This window comes from Sinocyclocheilus rhinocerous, unplaced genomic scaffold, assembly GCF_001515625.1.
Source record: "Sinocyclocheilus rhinocerous isolate Xijiao unplaced genomic scaffold, SAMN03320098_v1.1 scaffold1813, whole genome shotgun sequence".
Taxonomy (NCBI): Eukaryota; Metazoa; Chordata; class Actinopteri; order Cypriniformes; family Cyprinidae; genus Sinocyclocheilus; species Sinocyclocheilus rhinocerous.
The window spans coordinates 482641-503721 of NW_015623663.1; the positions used below are offsets into that span (position 1 = coordinate 482641).

The 21081-nt window shown below is 37.8% G+C and overlaps 1 protein-coding gene across 1 annotated transcript; it reads right to left on the bottom strand.

The window, feature by feature from the left end:
* Nucleotides 1-17220: 17220 nt before the first annotated feature.
* On the bottom strand, nt 17221-17982 carry LOC107721244 (oligodendrocyte transcription factor 3-like). The gene has a single exon (XM_016529205.1). The coding sequence runs from the start codon at nt 17980-17982 to the stop codon at nt 17221-17223; it is 762 nt and encodes a 253-aa protein (XP_016384691.1).
* Between the last annotated feature and the right edge of the window lie 3099 nt (nt 17983-21081).

Genomic DNA, 21081 nt, shown 5'->3' on the forward strand with positions numbered 1-21081 from the left:
AGTATAAAACTACTAAACTAGTAGTTTACTGAGACTATACTTCAAAGTGTACTAAAATGCAGTATTTAATTAGTAAACTATCAGTTTACCTATAAGTTCACTTTAGTATAGTTGCAGTACAAGCTAAAAAATATTGTTGTAAACTAGTTGTGTACTTTAAAGTATACTTTTATATACTAGAAAGTGGGCCAATTTAGTCCCAAGGTGTATTGAAATAGTACACTTACAAGTATACTACTAGTACACTGATATTTGTATACTAACTACATAAAGTATACTTAAAATATACTTGAACTTTACTTAAGTATACTTAATGAAATAAACTTGAAGTATACTACTTTTTGGTAAGGGTAAAAAAAGGAACAGTGGAACAAATGACTCGATACCAAATGATGTGAAATTCATTTCTATTTTCGTTGATACCTGTCATACCATAAAATATGTAATATTTATGAACATTAGTTTTGTTATCTTAAAACTGAACCCAGATTTTGCATCAGTGGTTGTGAATTGAGCTCTGCCACACCCCTCAATATAACATCATCAACATTTTTTTGTTCAGTCCTCACACACAGTTTCATAACAATTATACATAAATGTATATTAACCAAAAAATTTTTGTTCTGAATTCTTAGCTTTTTTTTACCCACCCCTTTTTCATAAGCATCACTTCTGCTAAATTTAAATCTATACAAAAAATACAAAAACAAAACAGTTACTTAAGATAATCTTTTAAGACCATACCTGAAAATGACCCCTTTACACCATGCAATTGTTTCAAGTATTTCATACACAAATTATTCCATTTGTATTTCATTATTCAGTTTATTCATATACAAATTATCTAATTGGTATATTCATTTCATATGCAAATTACTTAACCATTCACTTTCCAAAGATAAACTTATCCTTTTAACATCAAGCTTAACTGTCCCACTTTACCGCATTCAAACTGAACTCTCAGATGTCAAGGCTTTTTAAACTTTCAAGCTAGACATTTCAATTGTCATGACAAACTTCTATTTGAAATCGAGTTGCTTTTTTCAGTTTCTGTTGTTTAGTTTGGTGGTAAGAACAGCTCTTTCCCGTGGTAAAATCACTTATTTAATAAAGCTTATTGCTTTATTGACACAGTTTTCATAATCAGTTGTACAACATCTCAATTTATATAATTAGATCAGTTTAAATGGTTTGAAAAACAAACCTGCATGACATAATTTCCATACAAAAAGACATTGTTTATAGATATTGCTACTAAACAGATGTGTCCCCGTCTGTTTGCGTTTGTGCAAGTATTTGCTGTAAGTGCCAGCAAGGCCTGCCATTGGGAAAGTGATTCCGATAGACAGGATTGTTTCCCAGCTGTGAGCTCAGCTCAGTAGTTGGTATGTTGATTCACCAAATAAAGCGTCCAGCCCCCGTCAGGCTCGGCCGTCCACACATAAGACACAAGCGCACAGATGGCAGGCGGTCCAGTCTTCATGTGCATGCCAACAGCGTGGGCAGAAAACAACAACAACAAAAAAAGTTTTTACTTGTGGAACCAAATTATCCATGTGTTTCTCACATTAACAATATTTTATTTTCATTAGCAGCTAACACTGTAGTAAATCCATTTTTAAATCCCCAAACTACTAGAACAATATGTAAACTAAACATTCATTATTAATAAATATCAGTGGGACTAAAGTGAGTGTGAGTGTATACTGATCCAGAGCACGTGGGTGAAACATATCTGGCTCACATTCCACCCCAGAATCAAAAGAAATGGTATTTTGCATAAAGAACATGAATCTAATTTTTTATATATGTATGTATGTATTTTGCATTGTGACGTTTTCATGACAAATAATCATATTTCTCTTGATAGTTTCTCTTCATATAATTCCTTAGGAAAAATAAAAGAGAAACAAATGAGACAATTAATATATAAAATAATCTGGTCTTGGAAGAACTCAATGCGTTCATACTGAAGTCGTTGATTTTATAAATAAGAGTTCACCTTCAGATGAAAATGAGCTGAAAATGTACTCACCAAGCTGTAGATGAGTTTGTTTCTTCGTCAGATTTGGAGAAATGTAGCATTGCATCACTTGCTCAGCAATGGATGCTCTGCAGTGAATGGGTGCCGTCAGAATGAGAGCTGATTAAAAACATCACAATAACCCACAAGTAATCCACACCACTCCAGTCCACCAGTTATCATCTTGAGAAGTAAAAAGCTGTGTGTTTGGAAGACACAAATCCAACATTAATCAATTTTTAACTTCAAACCGTTGCTTCCCGAGTCCATAATCCATAGCAACGCGTCCTCCAGTGAAAGTGAATCAGGAGAGAAACCTGCACAGATCAAGCACCGTTTTCAAGCCAAAACAGGGGATGGACTTTTTCACTGGAGGAAGCGTTATTATGGATTATGGACGTCCAGCCCCCGTCAGGCTCGGCCGTCCACACATAAGACACAAGCGCACAGATGGCAGGCGGTCCAGTCTTCATGTGCATGCCAACAGCGTGGGCAGAAAACAACAACAACAAAAAAAGTTTTTACTTGTGGAACCAAATTATCCATGTGTTTCTCACATTAACAATATTTTATTTTCATTAGCAGCTAACACTGTAGTAAATCCATTTTTAAATCCCCAAACTACTAGAACAATATGTAAACTAAACATTCATTATTAATAAATATCAGTGGGACTAAAGTGAGTGTGAGTGTATACTGATCCAGAGCACGTGGGTGAAACATATCTGGCTCACATTCCACCCCAGAATCAAAAGAAATGGTATTTTGCATAAAGAACATGAATCTAATTTTTTATATATGTATGTATGTATTTTGCATTGTGACGTTTTCATGACAAATAATCATATTTCTCTTGATAGTTTCTCTTCATATAATTCCTTAGGAAAAATAAAAGAGAAACAAATGAGACAATTAATATATAAAATAATCTGGTCTTGGAAGAACTCAATGCGTTCATACTGAAGTCGTTGATTTTATAAATAAGAGTTCACCTTCAGATGAAAATGAGCTGAAAATGTACTCACCAAGCTGTAGATGAGTTTGTTTCTTCGTCAGATTTGGAGAAATGTAGCATTGCATCACTTGCTCAGCAATGGATGCTCTGCAGTGAATGGGTGCCGTCAGAATGAGAGCTGATTAAAAACATCACAATAACCCACAAGTAATCCACACCACTCCAGTCCACCAGTTATCATCTTGAGAAGTAAAAAGCTGTGTGTTTGGAAGACACAAATCCAACATTAATCAATTTTTAACTTCAAACCGTTGCTTCCCGAGTCCATAATCCATAGCAACGCGTCCTCCAGTGAAAGTGAATCAGGAGAGAAACCTGCACAGGTCAAGCACCGTTTACAAGCCAAAACAGTCTAAAACAGCTCTAAACAAATATGTGGCTGGATTTTGATGTCAGAGACAACAGGAGATGGACTTTATCACTGGAGGAAGTGTTATTATGGATTCTAGACTGATATTTTAGCTGGAAGTGACATTTTAAATTAACTTTTTATAAGCAACACAGAACTGTAGTGATGTAATACTAAATTTCTCCTCTCAACCCTTCCTCTCAAAGTATTCCCATTGCTAAATAGGAGAAACAATCTCTGTTATCTGCACACACACAACACAATCATGAAGTGAAAACGTCTTAGCTAAACTCATCCTACAGAAGGCATGCGGGGATCAGGCAGTAGGTGGGGAAGCGATGGGCGGAGGCTCTCCAGGAGGTCACCTCCTCTTTGACAGAAGGTGATGGATGACCTCTGAGCAACCTCCATCAGACTTCCCCAGCTCCTGCATAACACTGGCCATCAGAGCACCGCGGGACAAAGGCCAGCACAGGTATTCAAATGACCCCTAATGGAAAGGGAATAGACTCGAGCAGAAAGTGCAACTCTGACTCTAATGAGTTGCTAATAGGAGAAAATCACTTTCTGTTCTCCCGGTGGGTAAAGACAGATGGAGATGGAGGTGTATTTGCTCTGACTGACAGATCTGACAGCCCATTTGATGAGAAGAGAATTGCACATGTGGCCTGCTGTCGTCTGGCCATACTCGCTCGCAGATGATCGTTCTCAACAAATGCACGTGGATTATTATTCCACTCCTACATGATTTGATATTTTTAAGCCGCTTTTGCACAATGAACAGTGTTCATTCTACACTGAATATAATCTTTCACAGATGGGAGATCCTAACGTGTGTTTACCTCACATCTAAACTAAAGTCCAAACTAAAACAGGAGAACTTACAGTGCAATCCTATAAACAAACGAATAAGACCTCAAAACTTTAGCTGTTAGATCTTGAATTCAGAAATTCATTTTGTGAGTTAAGAAAGCTCAACTTTGGCTAAAGTTTCTGAAATCATGAAGTGTAAAAGAATAATTTTTTGTAATGTGCAAACAATTTTGGGTGCTCTCCAAAAGGACAAAATGAATGAACGAATAACAGTAATTAAATTTCCCCGCCACCCATGAATGCTTTTGAAATTCATGTCTTTGTGTTATACACATAATGACAAAAATCAGTATTAAATCAGTTCAGTGCAATTTAGAAAGCATGAAATATATAATGTAGTAGAAAATCTACTGTAAAATTAATGTTCAGTTCAATACATTGACTTCCCAATCTACCATCAGTGCTGGGTAGTAACTGATTACATGCAATCTGGATTACATAATCAGATTCCAAAAATGTAGTACTTGTAATTGGACTGTATTGTGTTTTAAAATGCTCACAATCAGATTACAGTTACATGTTTCTCTGAGATTTGCACTGCCTATTATACTTTAAATCGAACAGCTCTTGCGGCATATTTAGTTTAGCATCGACATATTGAGGCTTGTGTGTCAATATGTCAAAATGAGTCACTTTGTCATGCCGTTCCTACATAGTGACAGCATGCTGAATTGTCCCGGCTGACATACAGTATGTGTCAGTGTGGGCTGTGAACTGGCTGCAGAAGTGTGCCATCTCTGCTCTTTGTGCGGAGCAGAAACCTGCAGCAAGCAGGCGTATCAGCAGGGGTTTAGCGGCAGCAGGTATTCACATGCACTCTCCAGTGACATTAGGATCCAGCCGTGAGAGAGCTTTACATTGAGGGAACTGCTAATGGAATAATAAGGATGTAGCCGGCCCCCGGCACTCCAGCGGCTCTATAGCACAGATGGAGTGCCCCCTTCTGCCGGAGCGATGGATCAGAACGAACGAGGGATGTGATTGACGAGAGCGACAGCCACCACCTTGTTGCATATCCTCTCGTCACAGCGGAAACAGGGACGCTCGGCATGGGTTTGCTTTATCTCTGTATGAGTTTCTGTGTCTCCATTGAGAATGGCTTCAAAATGAGCTGAATCCAACTGTGACCAACACTGAGGTTGATTTAAGAAAGAGATTTGCCAATAATCATTATGCTATTTTATCAAAATAGGCATAAACTGAACCAGATGGACTCATTCATGTACAGCATTTCAAAAAAGTCATTTGTTTCATATATATATTTATGTATAGTTAGAATAATTCACTTTCAATTCTTATAGGTTTGTACATATGAAAATTTTTTTTGAGAAATTGATCTGAACAAATGCTATGGCCAAATCCACACTTTTGTTGTGTTGTCTCGTCTGCAGGATCAGTCACCATCCTTCCTGATTGTCTGTCTCATGGTGAGCAGCTGTTATATTGCATTTCAGCATCCAACACATATAACCCAACATCTGCTGTATTTCCCATAACAGTGGCCTGCGATTCCACCCATATCATTATACCCTCCACTGCCTTCTGAGCTCCACTGGCCAATATATCAGAGTGAACTGCTCGGGACAGTCAGCTGCACGAGTCTGCATTCAAATGCTGTTATTCTTTATTTCATTCATAGGACTGTGTAATATAAAGTATATGCAATGTATAGAGTACAGTACAACAACCCCAAACTCATTCATTTAGAATTTTGATGTTCAAAACACAGGTGAAAGTTTTGGAATTATTATGAATTGGTAATGTTTTTAATGAGCTCCCTTCTGCTCACAAAGGCTGCATTTATTTGATTAAAAAAAGCAGAAATATTGTGCAATATCATTATAAGGTAAAATGACTGTTTTCTATGTGACTATAATTTAAAATGTAATTTATTTCTGTGAATTTTCAGCATCATTACTCCAGTCTTCAGTGGCACATGATCCTTCAGAAATCATATTCTAGCATAAACAGTGTGACAGTGTTCTTGGATCGGATCAGTTCAGTTCAGTTTACATATTTCTAAAGTAGAATCAATTTTTTTCAATTAGCATATTTCTAATTTCTAATGCAAACAAATCATTACAAATAATATTATCAATTTATCAAAGTTAAAGGTTTTGATTGGAAAAAATACATTCATTTTCATAAATGTATAGTTTTTAGGTATCTATTTGTTTAATGATTGTCAAATGATTTATTATGATTATTGTGACAAATTTGATTAGTCATAATATTTTAAGTAATAACAAAAAGGGACCCACTTTATATTAAGTGGCCTTAACAACTATGTACTTACATTTAAATTAATAATTTGGTACAATGCACTTATTGTGTACATACATGTTTTTACATTGTACTTATATTTAAAAAATACCTGCATGTAATTACATCTGTAATTAATTTCTGTAATTACATTTATAATTACACAGTTGACCCATCCCTTACACCTTAACCCACACTTAAACCTACCCATACCAACAAACCTGTCCCTAACCTTACCTGTATCCCACCTCAATAGCAGCAAAAGTGTTCTGCAATACAATATGAACACAATAAGTACAGTAAGTAATAATCATAATAATAATTCTTAATTTGTATTGTCTTAGGAATTTGCACTGTATATACAGTATATATACAATACTGTAACTCTAGCTAATAAGTACTGCATTTTCATCAATATATATATAATATTATATGCTATACTTCATAATATAAACAATATACAGTTATACATATATATTAAAAATAGTTCTTATAATACATACAAATGTATTATCTGTCTATGCTCCACATATATACAGTACGGTGTCTTCTAGAAAATATTATTTAAGGTCTTTGAGATCATGCTCAGAAATATAAATATTCTGAAATATCAGCAGCAGTCGCACACACACACACACTTTACATTTAAATGGTATTCAAATTCACCTACTGTGACCAATGTGTTCTGGCACATGGCCAGCTTCATTGAGCTCACCAAAGCCTCACATTACTCAGGCAGTCCTGGAATAAAGGCGAACCTTTGACTTGCAGCGGGAAGCCTGGTCCACTCTGCAGACATGAAGAGACCATATGAGCATCATGTAAAGCGACCAACCACAGTTCATTCTCTTTAAATTTATCTGAAAAAGTTAATGCCACAATAAAATAATAAAAATCATTAAAAAAAAACATTTTGAAAACATACAAAATGAAAATAGTAAAATATTTTATGAAAACAATTCTGTAATATTTTATATTGCAAATGATATACTACCAGTCAAAAGTTTGGAATAATTAAGATTTTTTAATTACTTTAAGAGAAGTCTCCTATGGTCACTAAGGCTGCATTTATTTGATTAAAAATACAGTAAAAAAACTGTAATATTGTGAAATATCAGTTATTTAAAAAAATGTTTTATTGTGATATATTTTAATAAAGTATTTTTTTTGCTGTGATCAAAGCTGAATTTTCAGCATCATTACTCCACACTGTAAAAAAAATTCTGTAAAATTTATGGTAAAAAAACGGCAGCTGTGGTTGCTGGAATTTTACCGTAAAAAATACAGTCGCAACATTTTAGGTTTTACGGTTTTAACTTACATTTACAGTTAAATACCGTAATTTCATTAACTGATATAATGTTAATATACCAACCTATTAAAATACTGAAATCTGTTTTGTAGCTTTGTAATACACTGATAACCACCAAATGCAGGTGGTGATGAGAAAGTCTTTCCACTTCCAAAAACGGTATACTACCGTAAAAATACATGTAATGTCCAATACAGTTTTGCATTGTATATAGTAGGGGAATTTACCATTAACCATTTAACAGGTTTTTACTGTATCATTTTATATTCTTTTACCGTTAAATTCACTGTCATTTTTTACAGCGCAGTCATCAGTGTCACATGATTCTATATGCTGATTTTTTTGTAGTTTTGTAGATAAACACATCTATCTAACTGAAAATGCCTTAATATTTAAAAAAAAGGAGATACTTAACAAACCAGTCATCACATTTGGGGGTCCTTGGCATAAAGAAAACACTACAATATTTATGGTACAGAAATGAATTGTGGTACAGTCCTCCTGGGGTAACCTAGGGTTAAGTGCTCAGTGGCAATAGTTCAATAGTTCACCACCAGCAGAATCTGAATCATCAGTCTTTCAGGTACCAGTCCAAATCATGTCATATACTCTGCATACTATGCAACTGAGCGCACTATAATGAGCACTTGGAGCTTAAGCTTGCATTGTACCATCTGCATGCGTGCCACGCGTGGAGCGTTCGTTCAGCCAAACTGTCAGCGTCTCAGCCATCCGTGTGCTAACTATCTTCTCTCTCAGCGGCCGACCAGAGCTGACAGCCAGCCATTTACCAAAAGGCTGCATGATGTGCCCTAATTAGCATACACCACTCCCCTCTGTGCGTGTGATGAAGTAGTAACTGTATCAATTTTGCTCAATCAGATTTGTTTGAGATAATGCGCCTCAGGAGATGCGATCCATACGCTTGCCTAATCGAGAATCATCTCGCATTATTCCGCCGCTGGTTCAGTGCATTCGTTTTAAGGTCTCTAAATGTGTCACAGTATATAGTATGTACATGTATGTAATTTTTAGCTGATTTATAGTCAATAATATCTCATTTTGAGTAGACCTTTGACAGCTGAATATAAGCAGTCCACCATGTCGCCATGCACATTTCACTGCCATTACATTTATGCCAACACTCAATGTGTGCCTACATTATTTTGTTGAACAATGTCCCCTACAGTGAGGGGCACTACCATACTTCCCTATGCCAAGACACGAGCTGGCACACATTACAGCCTACAGACGTCTTACATCTCGCTTTATCTGTATTCTCAACTTTCTATCAGCTGTGCCACACAGAATTAATGGTGCGTTCATGTCACGTGGGAATTACCATAATTGTGAGTTGCTCAGTGGTAATAATAACCACTCATGCTTTTGTCTAAACGCGTAAGTACAAAATCCTTTAAAAGTAGAATTTTCTAAAAGCTCCCACTTATATTGTAAAACTAGTTCAATCATATGTTCCCAGGGTCCTGGGATTTATATCAAATAATGAATGTGGCCAGCAGTCCTACAGTTTGGTTCCGGGGTTAGGGTTAGGCTAACATATAACAAACAAAGTGAAAGCAGACATCTTTATTGAAATATCACAAGTAGGGTTGAGATGATGGGATTGAGAGTAAAATTTGTATGGGTACCAGCTCATGTGAGAGTAAAAGGGAAAAAAAGACAAAGATATAGACATAAATGTTAAATGCAGATGACAAAAACAATGGAGAGGATAGAATGGGTAGATGTTTTTTTTTTACATTTAAAGAAATGTAGGGTTAGGTAGATAAACACGAAAAAAATACAAGAGAGCGAACCAGGTTCAGACATACAGCTCTTTACAGTACACTACACAGGAGGAAGAAACAGTACAGCATGTGATGATGATCTGTCCCAAAATATCATAATGACAACATTTTGAAAAGGAATTCAAAAGATGAATGGTTTTCATTTATGTTACACTATGGGAAGTTGCAGAGTAAGACATATAGTGCACAATTCAACAAAGCAATAAATTCTGATTCACACTTCTTACCAACTGGTGTTGATATTTCACCTTATGTTATGCCAACTAAAATTCAAAAGAAGAATGAAGACCCTGGTACGGAGCCCCGCATATGGCATGCGGGAAAAAAATAGTAGGCTAAATTGTGCACACGATTTACTAATTCATTCCCTCAATTTGCTAAATCGTGCACACAATTTATAAATCGAGAGAACGAATAAGTAAATTGTGCACATGATTTAGCAAATCGAGGGAATGAAATAGTAATCATGTGCACGTTTTAGTACATCGAGGGAACGAATTAGTAAATCGTGCGCACAATTTATTTTTATTTTTTTTTGCATGCTCCGTACCCTGGGAATATAGATTTAAATATTTTTTTTTTCAGTGTTAAAAGTCAGTATTTTATACTGCTCTTTATGCTCACCTGAAGTCTTTCAAAATGCAGAGAATTCAGATGTGACTTTATTTGTTGAGACAGGTTCACCAGTTTTCTATTTCTTTATATATATATATATATATATACATATTTTGTTAAAAAGAGCACTCTCTCCAATCTCACTAAGTTCTGGAACAGTTTCCACATCAATCACTAATCGATCAAAACATGGATTCTCTAGTCAGGTGTTTGGCAGGAAGGATTTTGTATGTAATTTCTACATCACTAATGGCACCAAATGGAACTGCAGCATTCCCCGATCTGCCACTGATTAGATGTACAGTTACTCCCGCCTCAAAGTCCAGCGAACTGTGCAGTATATGAGTTGAACATTTGCTCAAAATAGCACCATTTTTAGTGTACCTACAGTACAACTGGCTTACTAGTTGTATCTGCACATTTAACTGGGATAGTATTTTAACACTGAAAACTCACGCAGACTACTTCATTAAGCCATTTACACAATGCATACTTCTTCTTGAACCCAGGTGACCCCATGTATCCCGACATCTTACAGAGCATGTTCACCTCGTGCTACATGAGCCGCGGCAGCTTTCAAGCATGTGTCGCATTACAATTTAAATAAACACACATCCTTTGATCACACCTGCTCCCAAAAACCTCCCTCTCTCTGACCAGAAGGCCGGGTGGCACGAGGACCTCGCTCGTTGGCGGTTGACAATCAAGGACATTTCGTTTTGGGCAATATCAGGGCAGTAACATTCTCCCAGGGAGTCCCTTATCCATAGGCTACTGGCAGACAGACAAACACTCAGTGACAGCCATTTATGGCCAACTAGTGAACGCCATCTGTCAGACACAGTAGGAGAACATTACGGAGCACAGAACTGAGAGCCTCGCTCTTTTATGTTGTCGTATTTAGAGTAAAAAGGGATGCCAAATGCTGACTTGGATGTTGTAGATTGACTAACACAAAAAGGATCTGCTTCTCTGTCATTCAGCTCCAGGGTTTGTGCTTTCCCGTTTAGTCTGTTTAGCTTGTAATTTGGTAGTCTGCAATGAAGTCCTTCCAGGATGAATGCTGATTTATTATTAATTTAAATGAGCACATTCTGCTTGAAGTTTCTGCTCAGTAAATGGAAGAACGATGCAGTGATTACGAAGAGCAAAAGTTTCTCTAAACTAATAAAGCCGCTCCAGGTCAACGACTGATTTCCGCACAGCTTTTAAATCATACCAGTATAGCGTGAGCAATAGCAAACGTGGACATTGCCGCTTTAACTGCACAATTAACATGCAAATGAGCGGTGACACTAATGGCTGTTGCAAAATGCTCTTATGATGGAAATATGCTTTCTGTTTTGGCTGTATGGGATAAACATTTGTCTATGAAATCAGCTGATGACAGGCCTTAGGCATTCCCCGGGGGCCGAGCAAAATGGCTCATGCACCTGCCACCTAATTCAGCCCAGGACATGGACTGGAGTTAACTGGCAGGCATAATGAACTGCATTCATCCTGTCAGCAGAGTCAATAACTTATCCCCACAACTGCTTTTGTTCTAGCCGAAGCTCGCGGGTTCCTCCGATGTGCCCCATGCCCTTATTCAACTGAAATTTATTTTCAATTGCAGCCCCCGGTGTTGCTCGGCACAAGCCTGGCTTTGACGGGACTCTCTTTAGCCCTGGGCCGGGAGCATTGTTAGCGTCCGCGTCCATTGTTTGGGACCTTTGAGCGGTCGGATGGTAATAAGGCCACTCTGGAAAGTGTAAAATCTCAAGTGTTTCCAGTAACAGGTGTGTCCACTGACGAGGACTACTCATTTGTCATGTGTGAAAAGAAAGGGCTCCACTTAGCGTAGCTGTCTTTTTGACAGCGGCCGCGGGGAAATTACCCGGGAGCATGGGAGTCTCTTCCAACCCCGCTTGACCCCTCCGAGTTTATGGCTGGCAATCTGGTGCCTTCTTAGCTTGCTTGAGCGCTCTACATTTGTGCTACGTAAACTATGCTTTGCATCAAGCGAAAATTAGCCTGTATGGCTAAATCTGGCACATTTACATGATGGACCTAGGTGCTCATGTCAATTCATGTGCATTGTAAAATAAAGACTAAAGAAAGAAAGAAAGAAAAATGCACCAGTTCAGCTAAAGCATCAAATGATTTTTCAACAGGTCAAGTCCAGCGATACTTCTAAATGTGCCGCTGAGGTCAGTTTAGTTAACCCGACCACCGTTCACTTTGAAGTGTGCTCCTTTGAAAACTATCTCAACTTGGTAAAAGGAGACTGTAAACAAACATGCTATCATAACAATCAGAATGGTTTATGAAGCACCAGCAGGAAAGGAGTTTATTAACCACCAAACTGTAATTAAAGGAAACAAAGGGAGAGGCATGGAGCGAAAAATACCACGAGGCGTTTAATTTACTTTCGAGCGAGCGTGTGAGAATTGCTTTGCGCTGAGCTCTCATTGGCTACACCGGCGGCCTCGCAGATGCTTTTTTGGAAGACATAACACATAAACACAGACTTTGACAAATGACATATTTTGACTCCAGAAGCGAGGACAGTATGCCGCATGCTGCTTTCCATTTTGCTGGCCTGCAGCTTCGGTGCTGTTTGGAACACTAGGAAGCAAGAATAGACAGATCATATAGTAAAGCCCTCTAAGTATTAAACTTGGTCATGTAACTTATCACACAGTGTTTGCACTATGATGGCTCAAATCATGTGGTGGATGATAAAAAATCCTATAGCCATATCTAGGGACACCCTGGCAACCACCATTTTTAAACACTTAATTTAAAGACAAATTTACGTTAAACTTGTTTTGTGAATAATTTTAGTCAGCTGCACGACCTAACAAGTTGCGATGGCAGTTGCATGAAACTTTAACCATAACGCCGATTGGTCAACTTCATTTCCTGCTGACTTACATTATTCATCTTTCAAAAAGGAAATGACAGTGATGTCATTTAGCATGATGAATCGCGACTGGCCTTCTTTCTTGATTTTATTTGTATACTGAATTATGATTGGTCTTTTCTTTCTTGCATCTATTGTATCGTCCATAAATTGTCGTGATGCTGAGAAAATGTTATCAAATTTACATGGAACCAAAGCCTAAAACTTATACCTAACTTTAACCAGTTTAAACTTCTGCCTTGAAAGCACTGCTATTTTCATCTGGAAATGCAAATTTAACGCAACGTGCACACTGTAAAGTGTGATCGGGTTTTGCTCTGCGATCCACAGTACGCTGTTACGCTGGTAACAGTATCTGTTAAAGGGATAGTTCACCCCAAAATGAAAATTTGATGTTTATCTGCTTACCCCCAGGACATCCAAGATGTAGGTGACTTTGTTTCTTCAGTAGAACACATATGATGATTTTTAACTTTAACCGTTGCAGTCTATCAGTCTTATAATGCATGGCAATGGTAACAAAATCTATGAGAGTAAAAAAAACATGCACAGACAAATCCAAATTAAACCCTGCGGCTCGTGATGACACATTGATGTCCTAAGACACGAAACGATCGGTTTGTGCGAGAAACCCAACAGTATTTATATCATTTTTTACCTCTAATACGCATGCGATTTATCGTGCAGCCCTAGAACGCGCTCTGGCGTAGTTTACGTTAATGGGTGTGTTGATATCCAGGACAAATAGCCTAATTCGCCGATTCTGAAAATCAGCGGAAAAAATAACGCTTTGCACAGCAGAACGAATCCAATTACGCAAATGTCTATTGCCAGTGGGGCGTTTTTCAGGCGTTTGTCCCGGATTGAGCTCGCTGCTTTCCGTCCCTCTGGCTCGAGTCGGCTGCGTTTCCCAAAAGCTTCGTAAGCCTAAGAAGTTCGTAAAAACGATCGTACGACTGATCTTAATATTACGGTCTGTTTCCCAAAAGCATCGTAACTTAAGTAGCACTTGAAAATCATCGCAGATCTACGAGTGCTGTGGATTAATCGTAAAGCCCTAAGTGCATCGTAAGAAGACAGATTTATGCGGTCACCTGCAGGACAATCGGCAGATTACACCTTTAACTTTATTCAACTGCAATGTGATTATAATATAAGGATTTGATTGTACTTTATTGTACACTTTAATACTCGTTTTTTTAAATGAATTTATAAGTGAAATAATTAAAAAGGGCAGAAAAAATAGAAATACACATCTAAATTAAATGATTGAACAAAAAAAAATCGAATAAAATAAATAATGTAGGAAATATGCTTCAAAGACTGTGGGAAAAAAATCTGTCAAGGACTTGCTGACTTGCACGAAAACCAGCAATGTATTGGACCCGGAAATAACGTTCCTATATAGATATTATACACTATAATATATATATTTTTTTTATAAAGTATATTGTATATTATTATGTAAAGTATAATATTATACGTATAAATATAATATAATATAATATAATTTAATTGTTATTATATCCGAGTTGTCTGGAAAGCAGCATTAGGTTAACATTTCAATAAACGAGCGTGTACTACAATTACGAGCCATTCTATAAGGTGACATTTCAGCACTTGACCAACGGATAGCGACTCCTAAGTAGCACTTAAAGCTACGTGCGATTGCGTTAAGTGCATTTTGGGGAAACGCCCGTGAAACAATAACGAACGATCGTAATATGACTCGTAGAAAACGCTCTTAAGCTCTAAGATCAATCGTTATCGAGAAACGCAGCCCTGACCAGAGTTCATGCTCTGTCTGTAGTCCCTAAACAAAGTGTAAAACTAGCTCTCCATTCTCGCCCAGGCTCTTCTTGCTACTTGTCTAAAAAGGGACTTGAGCATCTCAACGAGTTAGTTACAAAGGGCTTTTTAATCCTTCGCCTCATTTACATCCCCCAAGAATAGAGTCCTGAATATCTAATCTTCTGCATTAGGCTGCTGTAATCCGCACGCCCTCTCTGATGTTTTCTTCTCCCATTCCCCTAAGAACAATTCACTTGTAATCTCTACAAACATACATTCATCTGATCAGCGCTGAGTCTGTGAAAGGACCCGAGGGACTGCCTTTGTGTTTCAAATGTGTCCAGTGCAATTTTATCATTTACTTCTCCCGCCGATACTTAAGGAAATATTCTATTCTTTTAGGGATATCACAATAAATAAGAATATTTCCTTAAATGAATTTTCATATGAAATGTATAAGAAATAGTTTAACTAAATAAATCATCGCAGTATTGTATTAGAATAAAAACATAAAAACAGAACTGTTTATAATTATTGTTGTTGTTGTATTTTATTTTAAACTGTCGTTTATTGATGTAAAATTGTTTTGGCTATTTTATGTTTTGTTCTTACTCGTTTAATCGTTGTTTAATTAGTACTCTAAAAAAAATGCTGGGTTGTTTCAACCCAACTTTAGGTCAAATATGGACTAACCTAAATTTGGGGTTAAAATTTTAATTTCAAAATTTAACCCAATGGTTGGGTTAGTCCATATTTGACCCAAAGTTGGGTTGAAACAACCCAGCATTTTTTTTAGAGTGTATCCTTGTGAATTCAACTTTATTAATTTCATTCTGCTGTCTCACAACTGCCACCATCCCATAATATATTGTGTAGAAGTACCGTGTAAAACATTTTTCTTTGTTTCTATCATTAAAACCGTGTTTTTGACTTGCATTTACATTCATTCGCTTTTAACGGCTCACAAAGGAATATGTTTTATATCTTATACGAATTAAACCTTTTAGGACATTAAATATAGGCTACTATATTTTTTCTTTTCTTTGTTTCGTTCTTATTTCTTTATACATTAATTATCTCTAACGAGTATTTATTTTGACTGGCCAAGGAAATGATTCCTGGCTATCACGAATAGCCTAATGTTTCGGAGCAGTTTCTTAAGTGTGTAAAATATTTGATTGCATATGGATATAATATGAAATGAAACTGATAGTTGTCACTATTTTCTGTAACCATTTTTGACATTTAAGAGCGTAAAGAGAGTTTTTTTTTAAATTTAACAACTGCATAAAGCACAATAAATTTAATATGTACAACATGTTACAAAATATACAAAACAACAGGGATATTTTTTTTTTTACAGTACTGTTTTATTGAAATTTCATCCAGGAACACTGGGCAATAATAAATATCTCATTTGTCAACAAGAATGTACAAAAATAAAGACCACGGCAATCTCTCTGGAATAACAAAATTTCTCAGGAAAAATGATCATGCTTATAGGTTGTTTGAACAAGATGCCATGCCGAAGAATTTCAAATAAAGATACGACACAGAAATAACACGACTGAGGGTTCAGCTATTACTTAGGCTGACAATGGATGAATAAAATAATCGAAAGAGATATAATAATACCACTCTAGTGCGAACTAAATCGTACAGTTTTCATCCGAAATGCCATGTCACAATCCTTGTTACAAGGAACATGTGGGATTCGTCTTTTCGTACTCTTTGCAAAAAGATACATGCACGCAACTCCCCCACATCACATGATCAACAAGTAGCCTTGGCGGCCCTTACGCAAATTTTCCAGGATAGCCACAGTTTGCGCCATAGTAATGGCGTAAATATGTACCAGCGTTTTTAGGAGATCCCACATTAATGTAGGCTCTTATTGTCTTACAGTAGAAACTCTGATCGTTGTATCTGCGTTTTTTGGCGGACAATATGGTTACCACGGCATTTTTTTTGTAAGGGGAGTGCTCGCGTTTCCAGGGCAACTTCAAACACATAGATTCCACCTCAAATAGAACAATTTACTTTCATTTACAGTGAATGTGCGCGGAGCCTCGCGCGGCCCCTGACATTATTTACAGTGCGTTATGCAGCACGTACTCCATAACGGTAAAGTAGTTACCTTACAAAGCAATCGACGAGATCCTTGTTACAAGTTGTGAATTTGTAAGGGCTAAAACAAACAAACAAACGAACAAGCAGACAAACAGATCATGCAAAGTCCAGTCCTTTCACTGTTTACACCGTGACGTTCACTTCATCACTTCCTTGTTTTCTGTAGAAAGCCTCGTAAGTCCTGTCGAAGTGATGGTTAGGTGGGGAGGCGGCGGCACCTGGCAAATCGTGCAGGGGCACGGCAAGCCCGTCCAGTGCTGAAACGAGCCCCCGAGCTGCAGCGGAGGTGTAGGGGTGCTCTTCATCAAAGAGTGCGGCGCCCTGATGGAAGTAAGTCCCGGTAACGTGGCGGAAAGCGCCGAGGAGGTGGACGAGGTCAACGCGCTCCCGAGGAGAGGATGCACCTGGTGCGCCGCCGCGCTCGCCGAGTGCGCACCGCCGTGGCTCACAGCCCCGCAGTGAAACGCCGAGTGGTGCCCGCCGTAGATCTCACCCACCAGCCGCTTCATCTCGTCCAGGGAGCTCGTCAGCATCAGGATGTAGTTTCTGGCCAGCAGAAGAGTGGCGATCTTGGACAGCTTCCGCACAGACGGCCCGTGCGCGTACGGCATGACCTCTCGGAGTCCGTCCATCGCCAGGTTCAAGTCGTGCATGCGCTTGCGCTCTCGGCCGTTGATCTTCAAGCGCAGATGCTGGACCTCCTGCTCGGTCACCTGCTTCTTGAGCTTGTACTTGCTGCCGGAGGGCGTCTTGGACCCGTGCTCGCCCGTCATCTTCTGGAGCAGCTCGCTCTGCGTGGAGGACACGGAGTTCAGGCGTCCGTCTTGAGGATGGTGGTGGAGGTACATCCCATCCATGTCTGGAGAGGAAGCTCTGCTGGAGCTGGAGTCCGAATTCATTTTATGGCTGCGCTTGGGTAGGAGGTTGTCTCTTTCTCTTTCTCTTGCCTTGTTTTTATTTCAAGTCACTCCTGCTTAATCACCTGATTTATCCCACTGGAGCCTCTTTCTCTCTCTCTCTCTCTCTCTCTCTCTCACTCACTCCTTCTCTCTGTAGACCGAGGCCGCGTCTCCTGGTTTGATTTCGGTCGGAGATGCACCTCTTGCTCTGTGGCGACGCATCACAGGGCTCCGTATTTATAGTGCTGCTCGAGAGGGGCCAAACAAAAGGAGCCCCTCTATTCATAACGGTCTTGTTAGGATGACGTCCCCATTATCTGGAGCGGTGTGCTTTGACTGTCCCATTGACCAAAGGAGCATCTATTCATATCCATTGTAACGACACCATGGGGAGACACTTCAGCCCAGGAGCCTCTGAAACGTTGCAAATACTTCTCCACTCTTAAGAAACGATGCCGGGTCGCTTACAACGCACCCTGCATCATTCATTTCCCGTCACAGATAAGCAGTTATGATACCTACATACTGTGTGTATATCAGGCTTGTATACTGGTATGTATCACAGAATGATACTGTATTATCACTTTCGTTAATATGAAATTAATATTAACGAGCATGATTACATTAATTAATGATTGGATAATGTATTTTATTAGAAATATCTGATTCTTGACGTTTGGTCTTATACTGTTATGCTTGTTATAAAACACAAATTCACATTAAAATAGGTCTTGTGTAGAGCTATTTTAAAGCTTGCATATGTCCATCAACATTGAAATCTTAATTTAATTTAAAAAACCTTTAATGCTTTAAATCTAAAGATCAATCAGAGTGGTACCTTTTACAGTTTTTGACAACTTAGAATGAAATTGTTGATTAAGGAAATTGATTTGAAACTCTGAAAACTCGAAAGAGTAAGAAACAAAGATGTTGTTATTAATGCAAGTATTTTTTTTAATGTTTATAATTATTATTATTATTTGCAGATAACAAATTTAGATTAACCTTGTGGATGATTTTTTCTCTTAAGGTGAAATTTAATGCTGATACTGCATAATTTCATTTTTAATTTAATATGTATCTGTTAATTTCATAAATACTTCATCAATTTTTAAACCTCTTTCCCTGGTATAAAATGGCTAAAGTTGCTTTTGTGTGTCTATGCAATTATATTTCATTACATTACAGAAACAAAATCAAGACATATAATAAACATTATAATATAAACAAATTACTATATCACCTGAACTGAATGAAAATAGAATTATGCATGTATCAATTTAGAACATATACGTACATTTAGCCAATTTATCTGACAAGAAGCTGTAATTTTATTATGGTACCAAAAAAAACAAAAAACAGGCAATATGTACAAATATTGGTCATACTGATTTATGCTTACTTAGCGAAATATGTTACAAGATTGTTTGATTGAATTTGGCATAATTTGTTAAGTATTACAAACAGAGCAAATATTATTATTATATATTGGTAAGTTAAATATGAAATCCATGTATCTTTACAATATATAAATTATCCTTTCACTGGCAGATGATGTTTAGATGGCGTGCCTGAGATTATATCTGTTATGATATACTGTTACAGTTTTCAAATAAAAGGGGGTTCTTAAGGGGTTTGTTAATATGAAACAAACTAAGAAAAGTAAAATACTGTTTGTAATAATAAGATTATGTATGATATACTTATGTATACTGTCTCATAATTATGAAATGATCTAGATTTCTGTGTACAAATTCAAATTCAAATATAAAAAACAAGGTAACCTTTATGTAATGAAAATGAAAGCAAGTACAATGTGAGATGAAAACTGTCCCGCAGCATTCTGGAATTGGTAGAAGTTCCCAATTTCGTGTATGCAAGGGGGAAAAAAAACAAGAGTCTTCCCTCTCATAGTCTCATTGGTTTTCCACAGCAATAAAATCCCACATAAAAAGAGTGAAAACATGAATTCACTGCAGCATTGAGGAAGATGAAAGGGAATCGTTTCTCATAAAGGTGCTGCAATGCAAAGAAAACCTCGGGGCTGCTTTACTCTCTCTTGGTGGCATTTGAAAGTGTAAAGCTTTGAATACCAATTGCTTGAACTGGACATATGTGAATCCTTTTTAATCCTACTAATCCTGTCTCCAAGTGTTTCTTTGTCTGTAGGGGCGACCACATAGATCTAAGTGAAAGTGTTCCTAATCCGGCCAATGTGGAAAAATGTCTCAGTGTGTGAGTGGAGGGGAGAGGGAAGAGTTCGGAGGCGTGGAGACAGGAGGGGGGAGAGACAGGGATGATGTGGCCATTACGGGGATGTAGAGTGGCGGGGGGTCTCATTTACTCACTGCTGCTCCGAGAAGGAAACCCAAACAGCAGGACCCCTTCATGCACACACTCCAACCCTCCCGTGGTCTGTCGATGATCCCAGAACCTGCGGTGGACGGAGCCAGGGGCGGCGGTACGGTCTCTGTAGGCAGAGCCATTGTTAAGGCTCTTTATAACAGCCGTACTAGTGTTGTTCCCCGCACGGCTCCTGTTCCTCCAAAATACACAGAGCTGCATTCCATGTAGTTGGTTTGGTCGGGGTTGCATAAACAATAACTAAGAGCAAAAACGGCAAGAATGCAGTATGAGGTATGCATTGAAAAGCACAATATTTGCAGACATTTCAAATTCTAAAGTGGCTCCAAAAACTATTTGCACAATTGTGACCCTGGAGCACAAAACCAGTCATAATGGTCAATTTTTCCCGAAATTGAGATTTATACATCATCTGGAAGCTGAATAAATAAGCTCTCCATTGATGTGTGGTTTGTTAGGATAGGACAATATTTGGCCGAGATACAACTATTTGAAAATCTGGAATCTGAGGGTGCAAAAAAATCGAAATATTGCGAAAATCACCTTTAAAGTTGTTCAAATGAAGTACTTAGCCATGCATATTACTAATCAAAAATTAAGTTTTGATATATTTAAGGTAGGAAATTTACAAAATATCTTCATGGAACATGATCTTTACTTAATATCCTAATGATTTTTGGCATAAAAGAAAAATCAATAATTTTGACCCATACAATGTATTTTTGGCTATTGCTA